Below are 24459 nucleotides of genomic sequence, written 5' to 3' on the forward strand. Positions count from 1 at the left end.
GGGAGGGAAAGGTAGATTAACACTGATTATGCTAATTGTGATTTTTTTTTTAATGAACTTGCTGTAATATCATTGACTGACTGACAGAAACGCAAAAGTACTGCAAAGGTAGCCAGTCCAAATCCCAAAATGAAGATCACAGTACCAACACAGACTGCAAGTGTAAGTATCTCTAGATTTGTAACTCTCCTTAGATCTGCTAATGGCACTGCAATATTCTTGTGGCTGAGCTAATTGATAGACACAGGAGATGTGTTGGTTACAAAATGGACTAAGAGTTTTGGGGGGGGGGAATTCAGTTCTTTGCGCCTCCCATTCGCGCCTTAAGAGGGAGCTAATGGGGCGTAAAGCAACTAGCGCCCGGGCGCAGCGATGTTTGCGCCGCTCGTGAAATTAACTGGACATTTTGCGGCGGCGCTGAACACTACCGCCACGATCTCCTGCGCCGGCAGATCGTGACGTCAGTCGAGTGCGCAACAGTAGTGCCCCATACTGGATATTGATTGGCGCCGCCTGCCGCTAACACTGACAGATTGAGGGGAGCGTTTTTCAGTCGGGAAGGGACTAGGGGAGCGCTATTTAAAGGCGACTGCTTCCTGCCTTTTTTTGTTGGTGACATTTTTGCACCACGCATTCAGCGAGAGAGACTTCTGGAGAGATTCAACGCTGTGTGAAGGAGTTTTGAGTACTGAGCAGCACTTTGCAGGTTCATTTTGATTTGCTCTTCCTTGCTTTGCCAGCGCTCTGAGGTAGCGCCTCGCTCCTCGGCATTTGCGCCTTAAGACAGGTGTGAAGTGCCTGATTTAGCGCTCCAATCACCTCCAGGGGCGATAAAAGCCAAGTTTGCCGTCAGCGGCGATAATTAGCGCCAGGCGCTAAACTTTGCGCACGGCCGATAATGGTGCCCCAAACGGGGCGATACTGAATTTTTCCCCCCTGGTCTTGAATATTGGGGGTTATAACCTTGTGTAAAATGTACTAGGCATCTTGCAGTTTACCTGGTATCTGTCTTTCTGTTCACCATTAAATGAATTGAGTTTACTGTTGATAAAGACTTGATGAGGATTGCTCTGTGGAGAGGCCACTATAGCAATGCCTGCTGTAGGCTTACCTTGTATTGCTGCATACTCCTGTGCCTAGCAGCATGAGTTATTCCCACCGCCTCATCCCTGATTTAGCTGCTATTTGGAAAGTTCCTGCCGGCTTGAAGTGCTGACCGAGGTGAGGCTTAAGATCACTATAAACCTATTCACTCTGTCACTATCCACACTTGGAATGTTGCCATCCACTCTGCAGTAGCTTCAGTCGGATACCACAGGGTGTGCTTGTGTAACAAGTGCCATAAAATGGTATAAGAACATAAGAAATAGGAGCAGGAGTCGGCCATTTGGCCCCTCGAGCCTGCTCCGCCATTCAATAAGATCATGGCTGATCTTCTACCTCATCTCCACTTTCCTGCACTATCCCCATATCCCTTGATTCCCTTAATATCCAAAAATCTATCTATCTCCGTTTTGAATATACTCAACGACTGAGCCTCCACAGCCCTCTGGGGTAGAGAATTTCGAAGATTCACGACCCATAGTGTGAAGAAATTTCTCCTCATCTCAGCCCTCAATGGCCGACCCCTTAATCTGAGACTGTGACCCCTGGTTCTAGACTCCCCAGCCAGGGGAAAGATCCTCCCTGCATCTACCCTGTCAAGCCCTGTAAGAATTTTGTATGTTTCAATGAGATCAGCTCTCGTGCTTCTAAACTCTAGAGAATATAGACCTAGTCTACTCAATCTCTCCTCATAGGACAATCCCCCCATCCCAGGAACCGGTCTGGTGAACCTTCGTTGCACTCCCTCTATGGCAAGTATATCCTTCCTTGGGTAAGGTGACCAAAACTGTACACAATACTCCAGATGTGGTCTCACCAGGGCCTTATATAATTGCAGTAAGACGTCTTTACTCTCATCTCAAATTCTCTTGTAATAAAGGCTAACATACCATTTGCTTTCCTAATTGCTTGCTGTACCTGCATGTTGACTTAGTGATTTGTGTACAAGGACACCCAGGTCCCTCTGAACACCAACATTTACCAATCTCCATTTAAAAAATACTCTGCTTTTCTATTTTTCCTCCCAAAGTGGATAACTTCACATTTCTCCAAATTATATTCCATTTGACATGTTCTTTCCCACTCTATATCCCCTTGAAGCCTCTTTGCATCCTCCTCACAACTTGCATTCCCATCCAGCTTTGTATCATCAGCAAATTTGAATATATTACATTTGGTCCCCTCATCCAAATAATTGATAGATTGTGAATAGCTGAGGCACAAGTACTCATCCTTGCGGTATCACTAGTTACAGCCTGCCGACCCAAAAATGACACGTTTTCTGTCCGTTAACCAAACCTCAATCCATGCTAGTATATTACCCCCAATCCCGTGAGCCCTAATTTTGTTCAATAACTTCTTGTGTGGCACCTTATCGAATGCCTTCTGAAAATCCAAATATACCACATCCACTGGTTCCCCCTTATCTATTCTACTAGTTTACTCTCGTATTCTATTTTCCCTTTCTTTATCAATTTATTGGTCCTCCTTTGCTCATAGAGTCATAGAGTTTTACAGCACAGAAAGAGGCCCTTCGGCCCATCGTGTCTGCGCCGCCCATCCATCCCTGTCCAGTCTAATCCCATTTTCCAGCATTTGGTCCATAGCCTTGTATGCAATGGCATTTCAAGTGCTCATCCAAATGCTTCTTGAATGTTGTGAGGGTTCCTGCCTCTACCACCCTTTCAGGCATTGAGTTCCACATTCCAACCACCCTCTGGGTGAAAAAGTTCCTCCTCAAATCCCCTCTAAATCTCCTGCCCCTTACCCTGAATCTATGCCCCCTTGTTATTGACCCCCCTACTAAGGGGAAAAGTTCCTCTTTGTCTACCCTATCTATGCCCCTCATCATTTTGTACACCTCAATCAGGTCCCCCCTCAGCCTTCTTTGCTCCAAGGAAAACAACCCCAGCCTGTCCAGCCTCTCTTCATAGCTGAGGCGCTCCATCCCAGGTAACATCCTGGTGAATCTTCTCTGCACCCTCTCCAAAGCAATCACATCCTTCCTATAGTGAGGCGACCAGAACTGCACACAGTACTCCAGCTGTGGCCTCACCAGCGTTTTGTACAGCTCCATCATAACCTCCCTGCTCTTATATTCTATGCCTCGGCTAATGAAGGCAAGTATCCCATATGCCTTTTTAACCACCTTATCTACCTGTTCCGCTGCCTTCAGGGATCTATGTACATGTACACCAAGGTCCCTCTGACCCTCTGTGCTTCCTAGGGTCCTACCACTCATTGTGTATTCCCTTGCCTTATTTGTCCATCCAAAATGCATCACCTCGCACTTTTCAGGGTTAAATTCCATTTGCCACTTTTCCGCCCATCTGACCAACCCGTTTATATCATCCTGTAGCCTGAGGCTTTCCTCCTCACAATTTACCACCCCACCAATTTTCGTGTCATCTGCGAACTTACTGATCATACCTTTTACATTCTCATCCAAATCATTTATGTAGATCACAAACAACAAGGGACCCAGCACTGATCCCTGAGGTACCCCACTGGACACAGGCTTCCAGTCACAAAAGCAACCTTCGACCATCACCCTCTGCCTCCTGCCACTCAGCCAGTTTAGGATCCAACGCGCCAAGGCACCCTGGATCCCATGGGCTCTTACCTTCTTGACCAGTCTCCTATGCGGGACTTTGTCAAAAGCTTTACTGAAGTCCATGTAAACCACATCCACAGCATTTCCCTCATCCACCCCCCTAGTCACCCCCTCGAAAAATTCAATCAGATTTGTCAGACATGATTTACCCATGACAAAGCCATGCTGACTATTCCCGATTAATCCTTGCCTCTCCAAGTGGAGACTAATTTTGTCCCTCAGAATTTTTTCCAATAATTTCCCTACCACAGATGTTAGGCTCACTGGCCTGTAATTCCCTGGTTTATCCCTGCTACCCTTCTTGAATAATGGTACTACGTTAGCTGTTCTCCAGTCCTCTGGTACATCCCCTGTGGCCAGAGAGGTTCTGAAAATTTGTGTCAGAGCCCCTGCAATCTCCTCCTTTGCCTCCCACAGCAGCCTGGGATACATCTCGTCCGGGCCTGGGGATTTATCCACTTTTTGGCCTGCTAAAACCGCTAGCACCTCCTCCCTCTCGATGCTAATATGTTCAAGTATGTCACAGCCCCCTTGCCCGATTTCTATGTCTGCATCGTCTTTCTCCATAGTGAACACAGATGCAAAAAATTCATTTAAAACCCCGCCTACATCATCTGGCTCTACACACAGATTGCCACTTTGGTCCCTAATGGGCCCTACCCTTTCCCTGGTTATCCTCTTGCCCTTAATATACTTATAAAACATCTTAGGATTTTCCTTTATTTTGCTCGCCAGTGTTATTTCATGGCCCCTCCTCGCCCTCCTAATTTCTTTTTTAAGTATGCCCCTGCATTTTTTATACTCCTCTAGGGCTTCTTCCGTCTTTAGTCTTTTGTAACTGCCAAAAGCCCCCCTTTTATTTCTAATGCATTTTTGTATATCCCTTGTCATCCAAGGTTCCCTTTGCTTGTTGGTCCCACCCTTGACCTTTACAGGAACATGTTGGCGTTGTACTCTATTTCCCTTCTGAAAGCCTCCCACTGTTTTGATGCGGATTTTCCTATAAGTAGCTGCTCCCAGTCCAATTTGGCCAGATCCTGCCTTATCATATTAAAATCGGCCTTCCCCCAATTTAGAACCCTTATTTCCGGGCCGTCTTTGTCTTTTTCCATGACCACCTTAAATCTCACCGAATTGTGGTGACTGTCGCCAAAATGCTCTCCTACTGACACTTCCACCACTTGCCCGGCTACATTCCCCAGAATTAGGTCCAGTACCGCCCCCTCTCTTGTAGGACTTTCTACATGTTGGCTCAAAAAGCTCTCCTGGATGCACTTTAAGAATTCTGCACCCTCTAAGCCTTTCACACTCTGGCTATCCCAATTTATATTGGGGAAGTTGAAATCCCCCACTATTATTACCCTATTATTTTCGCACTTTTCTGAGATTTGCCTACATATCTGTTCCTCTATCTCCCCCTGACTGTTTGGGGGCCTATAGTACACTCCCAGCAAAGTGCTTGCCCCCTTTTTGTTTTTAAGTTCTACCCATATGGCCTCATTAGAGGAACCCGCTAATATATCATCCCTCCTTACAGCAGTAATTGACTCCTTAATTAATATTGCAACACCCCCTCCCCTTTTACACCCCCCTCTGTCTCGCCTGAAGATTCTATACCCTGGAATATTGAGCTGCCAGTCCTGACCCTCCCTCAACCATGTCTCCGTGATAGCAACAATATCGTACTCCCATGTGTTCAACAACAACTTCAGTTCATCCACCTTATTTGCAAGACTCCTTGCATTAAAATAAATGCCTTCCAGCCCTGCCATATTCTCTTTTGCCTTCACATATTTGCTTTGCCTTCCCAGCTGACTTGTTTTTTCCTCTGTATTTGGCTGTGAATCACCCCCTACTATAGCTCCACTCTGTACCCCATCCCCCTGCCAAGTTAGTTTAAACCCCCCCCCCCCCCCCCCCCAGCAGTGCTAGCAAACCTCCCCGCAAGGATATTGGTTCCCCTCTGGTTCAGGTGTAAACCTAAATTCTAAAATCTTCCCAATCCTCAGACTTACTCTTTGGCAACATTATAAGTCTCTTCCTTTGATCTAATACTATCTTTACCTTCTCTTGTTAGCCACGGTTGGACCACTTTTCCTGTGGGATTTTTGTGCCTTAAAGGAATGTATATTTGTTGTAAATTATGCATTAATTATTTAAATGCTAGCCATTGCTTCTCTACTGTCATACATTTAAATGTGGTTTTCCAATCTACCTTCGCTAACAGGCACCTCATATCTACCTAGTTTGCTTTGTTTAGATTTAAAACCGTAGTTTTGGATTTAACGAAATCACTTTTAAATTCAATATAAAATTCTATCTTTTATGGTCACTCTTCCCCAGAGGCCCCTTTACTACAAGGTTATTAATTAACCCTTCCTCGTTGAACAATACTAGATCTAAAATGGCCTGTTGCCTATTTGGCTCCTCAACATACTGATCTAGAAAACTATCTTGCATGAATTTGTCCTCCACACTATTACTGCAAATTTGGTTTGCCCAGTCTATATGTAGATTAAAGTCCCCCATGATCACTGTATTACCCTTGTTACATGTGCCTCTAATTTTCTGATTTATATTCTGCCCTACATTACAACTACTGTTTGGGGGCCTATAAACAACTCCCACCAATGTTTTCTGCCTCTTGTTGTTTCTTAGCTCCACCCAAACTGATTCTACTTCTTGATTTTCGAAGCTAAGATCCTTTCTCTCTACTGTCTTTATCCCATCCTTTATTATCAGGGCTACCCCTCCCCCTTTTCCATTTTGCCTATCTCTTCTAAAAGTTAAGTATCCTGGAATATTTAGTTCCCAACCTTGGCCACTTTGCAACCATGTCTCCGTAATGGCAATTAGATCAAACCTATTAATTTCTATGCGCTATTATCTATTTAGTTGCGAATACTTCTCATTCAGATATAGTGCCTTTAGCTTTGACTTATTTCTATTTCTCCCTGATATCACCTGTGCACTGATGCCTTATTACCTTTTGTTACTCTTTCTGTCCCTTCCTGACCCACTCTGCTTACTTTTACCCAAAACTCTACTCTGCTTTATAGCCTTGACATTTCTCTCGCGACTTCTAAATTTAATCTTTCCTGAATCACCCCCCTTCATTAGTTTAAAATCCCGTCTACTGTCCTAGTTATTCAGTTTGCCAGGGCACTGGTCCCAGTGAAGCCCATCCCAATGGAACATAACATAAGAAATAGGAACAGCTCCCTCTTTCCCCAGTACTGGTGCCAGTGCCCCATGGACTGAAACCTCTTCCTCCCACACCACTCTGAGACAAGCATTTAAACCTCTAATCTCCTAAAACAATTTGCCTGTGGCTCGGGTAACAATCCAGAGATTATTTACAAATCCAATCTGGCCAATTACCGCCCCATCAGCCTACTCTCAATCATCAGCAAAGTGATTTAAGGTGTCCTCGACAGTGCTATCAAGCGGCACTTGCTCACCCATAACCTACTCACTGATGCCCAGTTTGGGTTCTGCCAGGACCACTCAGCTCCTGACCTCATTACAGCCTTGGTCCAAACTTGGATAAAGGATCTGAATTCCAGGGGTGAGGTGAGAGTGACTGCCTTTGACATCAAGGCAGCATTTGACCGAGTGTGGCATCAAGGAGCCCTAGTAAAACTGAAGTCAATGGGAATCGGTGGGGGTGGGCGACTCTTCATTGGCTGGGGTCATACCTAGCACAAAGGAAGATGGTTGTGGTGGTTGGAGGTCAATCATCACAGCCCCAGGACATCGCTGCAGGGGTTCCTCAGGACAGTGTCCTAGGCCCAACCATCTTCAGCTGCTTCATCAATGACCTTCCCTCCAACATAAGGTCAGAAATGGGGATGTTCACTGATGACAGTGTTCAGTGCCATTCACAATTCCTCAGATAATGAAGCAATCCATGCCCGCATGCAACAAGACCTAGACGACATTCAAGCTTGGGCTGATAAGTGCCAGCTAATGACTATCTCCAACAAGCGAGAGTCTAACCACCACCCCTTGACATTCAACGGCATTATCATCGCCAAATCCCCCACCATCAACATCCTGGGGGGTCACCATTGACCAGAAACGTACCTGGACCAGCCACATAAATACTGTGGCAACAAGAGCAGGTCAAAGGTTGGGTATTCTGTGGCAAGTGGGAACACCACCACCTCCAAGTCACACACCATCCTGACTTGAAGGTATATCGTCACTGGGTCAAAATCCTGGAACTCCCTCCCTAACGGCACTGTGGGAGTACCTTCACCACACGGACTACAGCAGTTCAAGAAGGCGGCTCACCACGACCTTGGTGGGTAATAAATGCTGGCCTTGCCAGTGACGCCCACATCACATGAACAAATTTTTTTTTTTAAATTACAGTTTAAGGTTCTGCTTTTTAATTTGGCTCCTAGCTGCTCAAACTCTCTCAGCAGAACCTCATTCCTGGTTCTACCAATGTCGTTGGTTCCTACGTGGACCATGACAACTGGATCCTCCCCCTCCCACTCAGTAGCCGCGAGGAGATGTCTTTAACCCTGGTACCGGGCAGGCAAGCAACACAACCTTCGGAACTCTCAGTCGCAGCTGCAGAGAACAGTATCTATCCCCCTGACTATACTGTCCCCTACCACAACTACATTCCCTTTCAATCCCCCCACTTGAATGGCCTGCACCATAGTGCCATGGTCAGCTTGCTCCTCCACATAGGCAGCAAGAACCTCATACCTGTTGGGCAAGGGCAAAGGCTGAGGCTCCTCCAGCACTGCACCTGTGGTCCCCTTACCTGCCTGAGTTGCAGTCACACCCTCCTGTCCCTGACCACTAACCAGACCTGTACCACTACCTAACCTAAGGGGTGTGACTGCCTCCTGGATCAAAGTGTCCAGGTAACTCTCCCCATCCCTGATGCCCTGCAATGTCTGCACCTCAGACTCCAGCTCAAAAACTCTGAGCTGAAGTTCAAGATGCAGGCACTTACAAACACGGTTGTCCGGGATCACAATCCTCTCCACAAACTCCCACATGCTGCAGTTGCGGCACACCACCTGCACTGCCATCCCTATATGACCTTGTTTTATTTAATTAAATGTAATTAAATTTGTATTAGGTGACTTAGTTTACAGCCTAGCTTTAAATTTGTGCACTCCTGTTCTGGATTGCCCCATCAGAGGAAATAGCTTCTCTGTAATGTGCTCTACCGAATCCTTTTAGATTGTTAAAACCCTCAATTAGATCACCCCTCATCCATCTAAACTCGAGAATACAACCCAAGATTATACAACCTGTCCTTATAATGTCACCCTTGAAGCATTGGTATCGTTCTGGTAAATCTGCGCTGTACCCCCTCCCAAGGCCAGTATAATCCTTCCTGAGGTACTGTGTACAAAACTGAACACAGTGCTCCAGATGGGGGTCTGACCAAGGATCTGTACAACTGAAGCATAGAGGTATTCCAAACCCCTTGAGAAAAAGGCCAACATTCTGTTAGCCATTTTGATTCATTTTTAAACCTGTGCACTAGCTTTTAGTGATTTGTGTACCTGGACACCTAAATCCCTTTGCTCCTCCACAGTTTCTAGTCTCCGATTTGTCTTTCTTGAATCCAAAGTGGATGACCTCGCACTTACCCACGTTGAACTCCAACTGCCACAGTTTTGCCCACTTGCTTAATCTTTCCACGTCCCCTTTTGTAACTTCCTGCTCTCATCCACACAATTTACGTGCCTCCTAATTTAGTGTCCCCTTTAAACTTGGCTAATACAATTCCGTCATCCAAGTCATTGATATGTCGTGAAAAGCTGGGGCCCCGGTACAGATCACTGGGGCACACCACTAGTCACATTCTGCTAATCTGAGTGTGACACTGGGGGTATTCATCCCGATGAAGGGGCAGCAGTTGTTTGCTTATACTTTTCTCCACACCCCAACTCGACATTGGCCGAACAAGCGCCATAGAACTGACTGCAGGAAATGTTGACACAATTCTACAGCTGGGCTCCCCAGTGTCTTGGTGGCTAACTGCACCATCTGCTGTGGTACTGGGTGAATTGGACCAGAAAAGTTTCACATTTAATTGCTAGTCGTCACAGAATTGTTTGAAATAGCAGAAAGGGTCCTACTGTTAGCCTCACCATACCTGAACTGGGCCACAGATGGGAAAAGTCAGCCAGCATTCCCACTCTTCATTGCTAGTTGACGAAGCAAAGTTGACGAGAGGGCAATGATTTTGTCTTGGCTCTTGTTGGACCTTCTGTGTGATTTAGTAACATGTCAAGTTCCGAGCTTGCAGCAATAATTTTGGGCTCTTTACTCCATACTGCTGGGATCATTTCTCAGGTTTTCTTTGGAGTTGAAATAAAAATTGTGATCACTTGAGCATGGATGTCTGTACTAGACAGTAATTAAATTAACATTGCATATTCAATCTTTAGTCTTTCATCTTTAACATGGGATTTAATGCACAGTATGTAGTTAACGGAGAAATTAACTGAGTTCGAGTATGTGTATATTCAGAGTTGTTGCTGATTACTGCAGGAAACAGAGGATTCTGATGACGAGGATGATGATGAAGAAGAAAAGGCCAATTCCTCAGATTCTGACGATTCCTCAGGTTCCGACAGTGATGAAGAAAGTGAGGAAGAGGATGATGCAGATGAGGTAAAATAAATTGCTTTCCTTTTGAAATGTGCTGTTGGGGGATTGAATGGATTAAGAATACTCTTTCCCCCCCCCCCCAAAATCATCCCTTTACAGTTTAAGTATAATAGGGCAGTCTTGAGGGAACTTTACTCTGCATGTGGCTGATATAACTAACATGGGATTGTTGAATGATCGGCCTTTTAAAATCTCTCTCAGAAATATTGGCCTAGAAATTGTGGTTGGAGGCGTACCTCCGACTTGTGAGACAAACCCAAACCTACCCCCATGCGCCCAGGCTGTGAAGAGTGGCGGACGGCAGGGTGAAGGCCCACGGACGCAGGCGGTTCGGAAGCGTCCCTGGGATCACGTTGACCCGGTCCTCCAATGAGAAAGGAGGATTCCATTGCAATCATTTATGAAGGGAATCCCCTAATGATATGCAATGGAATACCCAAATAATTAAACAATGTACAGAATTCTAATTAAAAATGTACTGAATTTCAGTTTTATTCATAACTCCCTTCATTGTACCAACCTCAATAAAAAAAATTTTAAAAAAAATTGATAATTTTAAACCTCTTAATCAGGCCAATATTTTCGTAAATTCATTTAAAGTGTGCATCATTTTTGATTTGTAAATGTTTAATTTTAAGCCTTATATATATACCCTTATGCTGATGAAAGCAGGCCCTACACCTGCTTTTACCAGCCGGAAGAGTTTTGTGAGCAGTTGTTGGGCAAATACTCTGCGCCAGTGATACTGATTTTCCGTACGGTTCAGATGATCTGCCGAGGCGTACCTTGACCAATTGCAGTTTCCGGATTTTGCGCATGCAGAAACCTGGAAGTTGCGGAGCCTTTCAAATGGATTACGACTGCGTACGCTGAGAGTACGCCGTCGGGGGGAGACCGCAATTTCAGGGCCATTATTTTGTAGCATTTACGTTAACTGTTGAGAACTTGTAGTCAAGTGGAGCCAACTTTTTATGAAAGGCACAGAAAAGGAGAGTTGTCTGAGCAGCGCCCAAGGTCACATATCAAAAATACCTTGAGACTACATCCTTCTCCCTCCTTTTCACCTTTTGTAGTACAGGAAGCTTTGTGATATCCGGCACTGACGGGACCAGCGTGTTGCCGATCTATCAAAACTGCCGGACATACAAAGTTAATGTTGAAGCATACGGAGGTTTTCATCTCCGTATCTGACAACAAACACTGTTGCTTGGCAACAGCTTCTAAAGAGTCGGCTGCAGCTGCAAGCGTCTGTAGCTGAAGCTGTTGCTATAGCTACAGACCTTGCAGTGGCTGACTGGGGGGAGGAAAAAAAAGAACGAGATCTAAAAAAAACTTACAGAAAACGGCTCCTGATTTTTGCCGTTAGATCGAGTATTCCGGACATAAAGCCTCCGGATAAACCAAAGTTTCCTGTATGTGGAGGATGCTTCCATTCAAAGCATTAGGAAGGCTCTACCAGGTAGATAATGTAATTCCATTTTTCTATTTTGACCCAGAGGGGGCATCAAGAACTTTCAAACGGAGTTAGGTGCAGTGTAGCGCTCTACACTGCCCTGTTGTCTAAATTATCAATTATAATAATGAAGTAGTCTCATTACTTGAATATTTTACTAATTGGAGTAGTAGCTAATTGTGGAATGATGCAATGTATTTTTGTAGACTTCGTACATACAACAACTTGCATTTGCAGAGCACCATGCAATGTAGGAAAAAGAAGTCCCAAGGCACTTCGTGGAGGCTCAAGAACAAAATCTATGCCAAACCAATGGAGGAGATATTTGGAGGGGTGGACAAAAACTTGGTCAGAGATGGGTTTTAGGGAGGGGGAATCACAAAGTGGTGGAGCAAGGTAGATGGGGGAACGCTTAAGAGGTAGCAGTCAGAGGAATGCAGACTTCATGTGTTGAGTTGTAGTGCTGGAGAGAATACCTGAGATGGGGAGGGGCAAAACCATGAAGGGATTTAAATACTAGGCTGAAAATTTTAAATTTGAGGCTTTGGAAGTCTAGTGCAAAATCCACCTCTAGTAGCCACACACAATGCCCCCAGATTGTTCCTTGTAAATGGTGTGTTTACATAGAAGCATAGAAGATAGGAGCAGGAGTAGGCCATTAGGCCCCTCGAGCCTGCTCCGCCATTCAATGCGATCATGGCTGATCATCCAAATTCAGTACCCGGTCCCTGCTTTCTCCCCATATCCCTTGATCCCTTTAGCCTTAAGAAATATATCCAACTCCTTCTTGAATATATTTAATGAATTGGCCTCTACTGCCTTCTGTGGTAGAGAATTCCACAGGTTCACCACTCTCTGGGTGAAGAAATTCCTCCTCATTTCTGTCCTAAATGGCTTACCCCTTATCCTTAGACTGTGACCCCTGGTTCTGGACTCCCCAACCACCGGGAACATCCTTCCTGCATCTAGTCTGTCTAGTCCTGTCAGAGTTTCTTAATTATTTTAGTGACTGGTTTAGTCCCAAAACTATTCTTACTGGTATGCAGAATCCAACTTTCCAACAATCCTGCATATTTTAAATCCTCCACTCTTAATAGAAGTGCCTTCTTTCAATTACTATTTTATTTTTGTGGCATGTAAAATTTCATCACAATATACTGTTGCCAGTTCTTGGAATTGAGCTGTCAAACTTGGAAATTGTTTCGTGTTCTTTGGTATCTGGATGAATTGGGATATTATCAAAGTGGAACTATTGTCCTCTGCCGCAACAACATTCTGTTTTTATTTCCCACACCAGATGTCCTTAACAGACTCTCTCGCTGTTTACTGCCCTCCTTATAGCGAAGGAACTTGCATTTATATAGCCTTTTACTACCTTGGGATGTCCCAAGCCAGTGGCGTACTTTTGAAATGTAGTCGCTGTATAGTCCTGCATCTGCGTTAATCCATCCTTCCTTGCACATTTCTAGGGAGCTGTTGGCCAGAAATTATGCCATACAAGAATTGGGAATACCTCTGCAGTTTGAATCAGGCTTCTGTTCATGGTGTGTGATTATGGGGCAAGTGTTTGGAGTGCTAAGAAACCAAGTTATGGGTGGTTTTACATGGTTAACTTCTCAATTCTATGTCATCTGTCAGACGCACCTTGATCCGGCTGATTTGCCATCTTAAGTTTCTTTCCATAATGGGTTTCTGTCAGGGACAACAAATGACTCCCAAGTTGATTTTCCCACATAAATGAGCTTCACTTTAACCTAGAAACTGCAGTAACTTGTGTCCCATTTGAACACCCTTCCTTGCAGGGAGATTTCCCCTCACCCCTACTAGTGATACTATTTTTTTTTAATTAAAATTAAAATGAAGTAAGTGTGGTGCTCCATAGCCATTGCTTACTAAACATTCCTGTGATGATTTATTTTCCTTCCTAGAATGCAGAGGAAGATGATGACGAGGGTGAAGAGGAAGATGAAAACCAGTCTGACAGCAGCAGCAGTTCTTCATCGGAGGAGTCCTCCGACTCGGACTCTGACTGAAGTGCTCTGCTTTGATCTTCCAGGCAGTACTGGAAACTATCGGAGGCCTAAGGAAGAGCCCTCATGCCCGCTACCAGCACTGTTTGAGAGACAAATGGCAGAAGCAGACACGCTTAAAATCTGACGTGATCCAGCCATCATTGTCCAGTCGGTTCCATGGAACGATTTAACTGGGCTTTCCTGAGTTGCTTTCAGCTCATTGAAAACCACTAGTGATGCAAGTAAGAATGGACCAAATGGAGAATTTGTAGTTTTTTTTCCCCCCACTGGAACAGTCCCAGTTACAAATCATTCTGAAATTACCCTCCATCTATGTGCTAATGAGTGACATTCAGGGCTTAACCCTTTAAAAACCTGATGTGCAAATTCTCCGGTACAGCTTGGAGTACATTTTATGTAATCAGAAGTACAGGCACACAAGATAGAAGTATTTTGTGTGTTGAGAGTGAAGTCACTCACTGTATTTAAAGGTTTGGGTTATCAGGTCATTCATACTTGCATTGCCAGGCACAAAAGCTTTGAATTTTTAATTTTTTTTTTATATGGTCACAGTGAAGTTGGATCCTGCCTCGTTTACCTGCTTCCAGTTCTGGTCCAATGTCCAATTTGTTTCATGTTTAAACAGAACAGAAAGATCAGGGTGGTTATATAGCAAGTATTGAAGCCATCCATTCTTCAGTATAAGTGTGGTATCCTGGTCTTTTACTGGGGGTGCTTTTATGGGCGAGAGGTGGGCCTGACACTGGGAACGGCCAGTGCTTTGTGTACAAGCACATCCTGGTCTGATTCAGTGAAGAGTATTTTGTGATGTTGCAGTTTGTAAATACGAAGGGATGTTTTTGAGGGAGGTTTCGGATTCAGTATTTTGTGAATTAAATCTCTCCTTGGTAATGTGAACAAACTTATTGAGATGTCTGCACCAAAGCAATTGCTCATTCATTTTAAGGGCAGAGAGAAAAAAATATGCTCCTGTTGCCCAGTGCCCTTCAAGATTGCAAAGGAATCTGTTGTCTTTCCAACCCACTTCTTTCTGGTTACTTAAAACATTATTTTTCTGCATGTGTAGTCTTTCCTTATTGTGTTTAACTAATGGAGGATGTGACTGCATTACTGCAGAGAGACTAAGTATTTTGTATCATTTTAGTCTGTCAATCTGATTGATTGAAGAGTCACTATATTGGTGGGAGTTAATCTTGATGTTCTAGATGCAGTTTAATGCTTGCAGCAGAGACTGCAAATAGCTTTTTTTTTTGTATTTTCGACTTCTGTTTTTGTCACTTCTGAATGGAATGTACATTAGCTCTCTGGTCATGACACCAAATGCAAAGCATATTGTGAGAATTTTTAATGGACAGTTTCATCCTCCTTTGAATTGTGGAGTTGAAAGGTTGTACTGCCGGAGTCTTTTTTTTAAAAAGAGACTGCAGAGAGCTGCTGAGGTCTGGTCCTGTAAATAGCTCACTTGGGTTTGGAACACTACAGTACTGCAGTATCTCTTTTTTTACAAACACATGCCCAGCACTTTCTTTTTGAATAACTCGTAATGAGAATGTGTTCCGTTTGTAGTTTCTTTGCACACCAGAATTAAGGAGTCATTACAAATTCAGGGATTGAAAAGAAATCTTGTCTCTTCCTACTACAGGAAGCGATGTGACTACGTTTCCCAGTCCCAACTCAGTAAGAGAGAAGCAGAATGAGGTTTTGATTTCTCTACAACCAAACCGCACCCTCCTGTATTTTCTCATCACTGTTAACCTGTGTGAGATCAGTGTAAAAGCAGGGGGAGCCCCTTGCAACTGAGCCTTCCTCCGACTGCAGCTTTGCTTAAACTCCGGATCATGATTGAATACCTTTCAGCTTGTGCCCAGTTTCAGAGCAGGGTGGATGTCTTTTTAAAGGGTACTGAAAGAGGCACTTTGTTGTACTTGTGTTGGGTTTGAATGCGGATGTATGGTATCTGTATATAATGTCGTTTGTATTTTTGCAGCTTACTTTCCATTTTATTTTCTGGTTCTTACAGTAAGGCCAGGAGCACTGGGCGTGTGTACTGTAAGAGGTGAAATGAGTGCATTTTTGCACTCACGTGAAACTGTGCTCGTAACCCATACGTACCATGTTACTTTTAGCTTCTGTGATCTTCTGGGAATTTTTCTAATATTTAAAGATTGTTTTGTAGAGAGAATGCCTCACTGATTTGTATTTGCTGATTCTTGTAATTTGATGTTGGAACTTCTGAAACATTTTATAGGGGAAAGCATTCCTTTTGTTCAAGTGGTTATAAGCAACCATTAAAAAATAAATAAAAACATGGTTGCTGGGTGAATACAATTATTTGAACTAATCCTGAATTCATGGGGTCTTGCCCATAGTAATGGAGCGCAGCAGTAAAATGCAAACAAATGCTTCATTTCCAGCTGCCACCATTTTGTTAACTCAGAGGAATGTCCACACAAATGGAGGCACATTTTCCCTTTCCCAAAATGCACTCTACACTCAACTGACTGAGGACTCCACTGTTAAATTGAATTGGTATTCAGAGAATCTCTTATGAAGATCAGATGCTTTGTAAATTCTAAGTGTTTACTTTGTACATCCACAGAGTCTGGCTCTTTTGAGAAAATACTGCAATGCCTTGTGCTGAGGGATTTGATGTTGGATCAAGGGATATGGGGAGAAAGCAGGGACAGGGCACTGAATTTGGATGATCAGCCATGATCTCATTAAATGGCGGAGCAGGCTCGAGGGGCTGAATGGCCTACTCCTGCTCCTATCTTCTATGTTCCTATGTGCTGTTGCACGTAGCAACACATTGCATCGCATCCAGCGTGGCTGAACACGAAATCTCCTCCAGGATGACTTGTCAAAGTTAACTTGATAAAAGAAAGGACTTGCGTTTTGTATAGCACCTTTCGTCAGTTCAGGACATCCCAAAGCACTTTACAACCAACCAATTACTTTTTGAAATGTAGTCACCGCTGTAATGGGAAATACGGCAGCCACATTGTGGAAACATAGAAAAGTAGGAGCAGGAGTAGGCCATTTGGCCCTTCGGGCCTGCTCCGCCATTCAATATGATCATGGTTGATCTTCTTCCCGCTCTCTCCCCATACCCCTTGACGCCTTTTGCGTCTAGAATTCTATCTCCTCAAATATATTTAGTGATTTGGCCTCCACAGCCTTCTGTGGTAGAGAATTCCACAGGTTCACCACCCTCTGAGTGAAGAAATTTCTCCTCATCTCAGTCCTAAATCTCCTACCCCGTATCCTAAGACCTCGTTCTAGACTCCCCAGCCAGGGGAAACATCCTGCATCCAGTCTGTCTAGCCCTGTCAGAATTTTATACGTTTCAATGAGATCGCCTCTCATTCTTCTAAACTGTAGTGAATGCAGGCACATTGTACATAGCAAGGTCCCACAAAGTGAGAGAGAGGACGTGTTTTAAAGATGTTGAGGGATAAATATTGGCCAGGAAACAGGACTCTCCTGCTCTTCGAGTAGTGCCATGCCCACACGAGGGCAAATGTGGCCTCGTTTTAATGTCTCATTTGAAAGACAAGTGTCAGCCGAGATTATGTTCTCCAGTCTCGAGTAGAACTTCAATCGTGACCTTCTGACTCTGAGATGAGTGCGCTATCTAAAGCGCCGAGGCTGAGATCTGATAGCTCATTATATATTAAAGTGCTATCCACTGAACTGTTCCCATTGAAATATAATAAGCTGACCCCTTTAGAACCTGCTGTGAGGAACAAGGGAGTCTGTCCTTGTTAGTAATTGAGAGCAAAGAAAGCGGCTCAAGGATTTGTGTGTGTCAAATCTTTCTTCACCTCTGTATAAACCTACATCAATGGCAGTAAAGTGTTGCACTGCAGAGTAGAAGATGGATTAGCAGCTGTAATTTAATTCATGATGAATTTATAATGCCATGGGAGGTGAGGCACTGGCCCCGGAGGGAGTGAATGAAAAAGCTGGTCATAGTTGTGCATGACGGGATTTTAAACAACAACAGAAAATGCTGGAAGTACTCGGCAAGTCGGGTAGCATCGTGGAGAGAAAAACAGAGTTAACATTTCAGGGAAATGTTGACCCTGTTTCTCTCTTGCATGATGCTGCCTGACCCACTGAGTGTTTCCAGCATTTTCTGTTTCAAATTTCCAGCATCCGCAGTATTTTGCTATTGTATTAATGATGGGTTTTTAGTCTGTCCAGGCTTTCCAACCATGGAATTGAAAGAAATGGGAAATGTCTCGCTTAAATCAGAATGCAGGAAATAATCAGTCTTGAGAATATAGCCATAATAATCAATTAAAAACCTCAACACAAGGCTTGGCCTTTGGTTCTGGAGCATGGACCAGAGGTCAGGTGTAACCGTGAGTAATTTGGAAAATCAGAGGGGCTGTTAACTTAATTTTTGTGCACAGCAATATGAATAAGTATCTCAAATCATTCTTCGCCTATATAAAAACCTACAGCAATGAGAATGTAAGTTTCCACATGTACGTTGATGATACCCGGCTCTACCTCGCCACCAATGTTCCCTTTAAGCTGTGTGGCTGCACACTGACCGCCCTGCAGGACCTGCACAACTGGCGAGCCGGTTTTTAAATTGAAGAAACTGCGCACGCACGGAATCTTGAATGGGCCGCATAGCCCGTTAAAGTGGTCACACGGCCCCCAAAAAATTAGAGGGAACATTGCTCGCCACCACCTCTCTCGACCCCTCCGCTGCCTGTAAATTGTCAGGCTGCTTATCCGACATCCAGTACTGGATGAACAGAAATTTCCTCCCAACTAAATATTGGGAAGACCGAAGCCATTGTCTTCGGTCCCCACCACAAACTCCGTTCCCTAACCACCGACTCATCCCTCTCCCTGGCAACTGTCTGAGGCTGGACCAGATTGTCCGCAAGCTTGGGGTCATATTTGACACCAAGGTGAGGTTCCGACCACACATCCGCGCCATCACCAAGACCGCCTACTTCCACCTCTGTGACATCGCCTGACTCCACTGCTGCCTCAGCTCATTTGCTGCTGAAACCCTCATCCATGCCTTTCACCTCTAGACTTGACCATTCCAACCCCCTCCTGGCTGGCCTCCCACGTTCTACCCTCCGTAAACTTCAGGTCATCCAAAACTCTGCAGCCCGTGTCCTAACTCGAGTCCCGTTCACTCATCACCCCTGTGCTTGCTGACGTACATTGGCTCCCGGTTCAACAACGCCTCGAGTTTAAAATTCTCATCCTTATTTTCAAATCCCTCCATGGCCTCCCCCCTCCCTATCTCTCATCTCCAGATAGATAAACTATTCCCATTGGCAGAAGGGTCGAGAACCAGAGGACACAGATTTAAGGTGATTGGCAGAAGAACCAAAGGCAACATGAGGAACAACTTTTTACGCAGCGAGTGGTCAGGATCTGGAATGCACTGCCTGAGAGGGTGGTGGAGGCAGATTCAATCATGGCTTTCAAAAGGGAATTGGATAAGCACCTGTAGGAAAAAAAATTGCAGGGCTATGGGGAAAGGGCGGGGGAGTGGGACTAACTGAAGTGCTCTTGCAGAGAGCTGGCACGGACTCAATGGGCCGAATGGCCTGTGTTGTAACCATTCTATCATCTGCGCTCCTCCAATTCTGGCACCTTGAGTATCCCCGATTTTAATCGCTCCACCATTGGTGGCCGTGCTTTCAGCTGCCTAGGCCCTAAGCTCTGAAATTTCCTTCCTATACCTCTCTCTCCCCCTTTAAGACGCTCCTTAAAACCTAGTTCTTTGACTCAGCTTTTGGTCATTTGCCCTAAGATCTCTATGTGGCTCGGTATCAAATTTTGTTTGGCAACGCTCCTGCGAACCTTGGGACGTTTTACTATGTTAAAGGTGCTATATAAATACAAGTTGTTGGTGCTGAGAAGTGGAACACTGCCCCTGTCAACATCAAGCTGATGCTCTGGTACAGCATAATTTAGATATAAAGCAAAATTGTCCTTGGCCCCCAACAATGTACCTAAACCCCAACTTTAGAAAAGCATAGTTACTGCATCGTTGTATTTTATTCCCCACCCCCCCCCCCCCCATTTTTGCCCCCTTGCAGCTTTTCTGATTATAATTTCCTATAATTTGGTATTTGTGTTGTGAACCTACGCACAGGAATCTGGGTTTCTTTTGGGCCTTGAGACAACCCATTTCATCCCCTGCTTTTACATCCAGCAGATTGTGCTGAGTTATTTTGTAACCAAGATTCTTTTCATGTGGACAGGACGTTAGCCTGATTCTCAACTCCCTACCAGGACAACCTGTCTATATGATTAGTGGGGGTGGGTGTTCACCCCTTTACACCGCCCCCCCCCCTCAAACACACATACCCTGCTGCCTATCACCCCAATATTCAGAGTACAGAACTCTCATCTCTGCTCACCAGGGCTGTTTGCAACATTTACGACTCCGAAGTGGGAATAGTGCCGCTTAGCCAAGGCTCACTTCAACCTGGGTTTATCTACCCAAGCTGCATGTCATCAGAAAGAAAGGAAAAGGTTTGCATTTATATAGCGCCTTTCATGACCACCGGACATCCCAGTGCTTTACAGCCAATGAAGTACTTTTGAAGCGTAGTCACTTGTAATGTAGGAAACGTGACAGCCAATTTGCGCACAGCAAGCTCCCACAAACAGCAATGTGATAATGACCAGATAATCTGTTTTAGTGATGTTGATTGAGGGATAAATATTGGCCCCAGTATAGAAGATTGAAAGGTGATCTAATCGAGGTGCTTAAAGTGTTAAAAGGATTCGATGGGGTAGATACAGAGAAACTATATCCTCTGGTGGGGGAATAAATGAGGGGACATCATCTTAAAACCAGAGCCAGGCCATTTAGGAAGGAAATTAGGAAGCACTTATTCATACAAAGGGTAGTAGAAATCTGGACTTTTATCCTCTAAATGGCTGTGGATGCTGCAACATTTGGAGCTTTCAAAACTGTGATCGATTTTTGTTCTGTAAGGGTATCAAGGGATATGAAAAGGTGGGTTTATGGAGTTGAGATATAGATCATCTACTATCTAACTGAATGGCGGAGCAGGCTTGAGGGGCTGAATGGGTTACTCCTGTTCCTATAACTGGAGTGTACTTATTCAGGAGGCAGAGATGGGTTTTCTCTGCAATCTGCTAAATGGACCACGATATTAGATCAGTAGGTGAATGTAAAGCCGCGTACATTAAGAGCAGTTGGTGAACTGAAAACAAAATCAAGTATTTTGAGACATTTGAATGAGTATGTAAATGCAGACATTTCTTTTTTAGAACAATGATGTTGGCAACTGTAATGAGCAGCCCCAAGTTCCGAAAGCTTCCCAATTTTCCAGCCATCTTCCCTTATTTCTTTGAGAGTAATCTGGGTCCAAGAAAAGGAGAGCTTAGTACTTTCATATCACAGTCACTCTTAACATTATTATTAATTAGGCCTCCTTAGGACTCAAGATAATCAGGCAACTTCCAAGTAGTGTATCCCTACCTGTCTTTCAGATGCGGCAACCATTCTATACAGGCTAGTGATGCCAAGAAGAAAAATCTAACATTGTAATGGCATCCACTAAATTGTTAATGAAGAGAAAAGGTGTATTTCTAGAAAATAACACACGAGGTATAAGTCCAGTCGCAATCTAACTGGCATGTAAGTAGCCTTGTGATTTAAACAGTGGACCCCGTAAATTAGATTTGAATGGTGTGTACTTCTGTATCTGGTTCAAGGTACAAGTCAGCAAATGAGTTGATACCATCATTGCAGCACTGTTGCTCCTTATGCCAGGATGCTATAAAAATACTGCATTGGTGTCATCAGAACCTCACTGTGCAAGAAATCCAGCTGAAGATTGTGGCTTTATTCCATTCAATGCTTCCCTGGGATTTGACATACTTCGCCACAAACTTATGTCTAATGCATTTGAATGAAGCATTTTGTACGATCACTTTTTTAAAACCGCATTTTATTACATTAGCCAAGTAAATTTAGAGGCATCATATAGCAAAGCTACCTTGTACAGTGCAGTTATACCTAATGTAATAAAAGACCTCCATATTATGTTAATCTTCTCTACACAACTGGAATATTTGACTTCCCTTTCAAGAAGAATGGAGACAAGAATAAGATGAAGAAAACGCAAATGAAACCTAGAATTCTGACTCTTTCCTAACAATAACGGGGGCGGAGGCATAGCCTGCCTCAGGAGGCACTGACTACTCTTTTCCTTTGTTCAAATGTTAATGTTGTGCACGATCTTTTATACTGAAAACAGTTTTATGTCATGTCCTTTTAGCTTAAAGGGACAATACTTACCAGTACTCTATTACACAATGGATATATCAGTTTTGCCTTTCATGTGGATGTAAGCAAACTGATTATCAGGAGTATATTAACGAGTAAAGTATACATTTTATATGTGCTCAAGATGTAAGTGCTGGAGGGGCCAGGAATTGAATACTTTCCCATTGCAAGACCCTGGTCTCGGTATCACACCCACACCATTAGATAAAGTGTAAAACTCCTTCCCCTCTGTCCTCGGTCTTGGAGGAGTGGCCACTATGCACCAGTGAGAGATTATTGAGTGAGATGTCATTTTACAAGCATGTTTGCGATCTGGGTGCAGGCTGGGTGTTGCAGACTATTGGGATCTGGATGCAAATGCCCAGGAGAAGTCTTGCATCTCAAAGCACTTCCAAGCGGAGTGAGGACGTACTGACCCAGGGGGCAAGCCTGGATTCAGACCCTGTGGGGGGGTCTGGGACTCGCCAGCCCAGGGTGGAATGAGCATTGTTTGTTTTACCCCAGGGGAGGGGCATTACTCGCTTTACCCTGGGGGGAGGGGCATTGCTTACTTTACCCCGGGGAAGGGGCATTGCTCACTTTACCCAGGGGGGAGGGGCATTGCTCACTTTACCCCGGGGGAGGGGCATTGCTCACTTTACCCAGGGGAAGGGGCATTGCTCACTTTACCCCAGGGGGAGGGGCATTGCTCACTTTACCCCAGGGGAGGGGCATTGCTCACTTTACCCAGGGGGAGGGGCATTGCTCACTTTACCCCAGGGGGAGGGGCATTGCTCACTTTACCCAGGGGAAGGGGCATTGCTCACTTTACCCCAGGGGGAGGGGCATTGCTCACTTTACCCCAGGGGAGGGGCATTGCTCACTTTACCCAGGGGGAGGGGCATTGCTCACTTTACCCCGGGGGAGGAGCATTGCTCACTTTACCCAGGGGAAGGGGCATTGCTCACTTTACCCCGGGGGAGGGGCATTGCTCACTTTACCCAGGGGGAGGGACATTGCTCACTTTACCCCGGGGGAGGGGCATTGCTCACTTTACCCCAGGGGAGGGGCATTGCTCACTTTACCCCGGGGGAGGGGCATTGCTCACTTTACCCTGGGGGAGGGGCATTGCTCACTTTACCCCGGGGGAGGGGCATTGCTCACTTTACCCCGGGGGAGGGGCATTGCTCACTTTACCCCAGGGGTTGGGGCATTGCTCACTTTACCCAGGGGAAGGGGCATTGCTCGCTTTACCCCAGGGGAGGGGCATTGCTCACTTTACCCCGGGGGAGGAGCATTGCTCACTTTACCCAGGGGAAGGGGCATTGCTCACTTTACCCCGGGGGGAGGGGCATTGCTCACTTTACCCCGGGGGAGGGGCATTGCTCACTTTACCCTGGGGGAGGGGCATTGCTCACTTTACCCCGGGGGAGGGGCATTGCTCACTTTACCCCAGGGGGAGGGGCATTGCTCACTTTACCCTGGGGGAGGGGCATGGCTCACTTTACACCGGGGGAGGGGCATTGCTCACTTTACCCCGGGGGAGGGGCATTGCACACTTTACCAAGGGGGCGGGGCATTGCTTGTTTACCCCGGGGGGAGGGGCATTGCTCATTTACCCCGGGGGGAGGGGCATTGCTCACTTTACCCTGGGGGAGGGGCATTTCTTGTTTACCCCGGGGGGAGGGGCATTTCTTGTTTACCCCGGGAGGAGGGGCATTGCTCACTTTACCACGGGGGAGGGGCATTGCTCACATTACCCTGGGGGGAGGGGCATTGCTCACTTTACCACGGGGGAGGGGCATTGCTCACTTTACCCACGGGGGAGGGGCATTGCTCACTTTACCCACGGGGGAGGGGCATTGCTCACTTTACCCTGGGGGAGGGGCATTGCTCACTTTACCCCGGGGGAGGGGCATTGCTCACTTTACCCCGGGGGAGGGGCATTGCTCACTTTACCCCGGGGGGAGGGGCATTGCTCACTTTACCCCGGGGGAGGGGCATTGCTCACTTTACCCCAGGGGAGGGGCATTGCTCACTTTACCCCGGGGGAGGGGTATTGCTCAGTTTACCCTGGGGGGAGGGGCATTGGTTGTTTACCCCGGGGGGAGGGGCATTGCTCACTTTACCCCAAGGGAGGGGCATTGCTCACTTTACCCCGGGGGGAGGGGCATTGCTCACTTTACCCAGGGGGGAGGGGCATTGCTCACTTTTACCGGGGGAGGGGGAGGGGCATTGCTCACTTTACCCCGGGGGGAGGGGCATTGCTCACTTTACCCCGGGGGAGGGGCATTGCTCACTTTACCCAGGGGGA

At 45.5% G+C, this 24459-nt stretch overlaps 1 protein-coding gene across 2 annotated transcripts in view; it reads left to right on the forward strand.

Annotated features, from left to right (window-relative positions):
• Positions 1 to 16165, forward strand: part of ubtf (upstream binding transcription factor) — a 71230-nt gene extending 55065 nt beyond the window's left edge. The window contains exons 18-21 of one of the 2 annotated variants that reach the window (XM_085966288.1): positions 88 to 162; positions 1800 to 1856; positions 10250 to 10372; positions 13751 to 16165. In XM_085966288.1, coding sequence (XP_085822414.1) covers positions 88 to 162; positions 1800 to 1856; positions 10250 to 10372; positions 13751 to 13855 — 360 coding nt within the window. In that variant the 3' untranslated portion in view covers positions 13856 to 16165. The remainder of the gene's footprint in view (positions 1 to 87; positions 163 to 1799; positions 1857 to 10249; positions 10373 to 13750) is intronic. The other variant, XM_085966289.1, reaches the window with a different exon arrangement.
• Positions 16166 to 24459: the final 8294 nt, after the last annotated feature.

Source organism: Somniosus microcephalus, chromosome 24 (genome assembly GCF_052327205.1).
Source record: "Somniosus microcephalus isolate GS21.2 chromosome 24, FLI_Smic_1.0, whole genome shotgun sequence".
Classification (NCBI taxonomy): domain Eukaryota; kingdom Metazoa; phylum Chordata; class Chondrichthyes; order Squaliformes; family Somniosidae; genus Somniosus; species Somniosus microcephalus.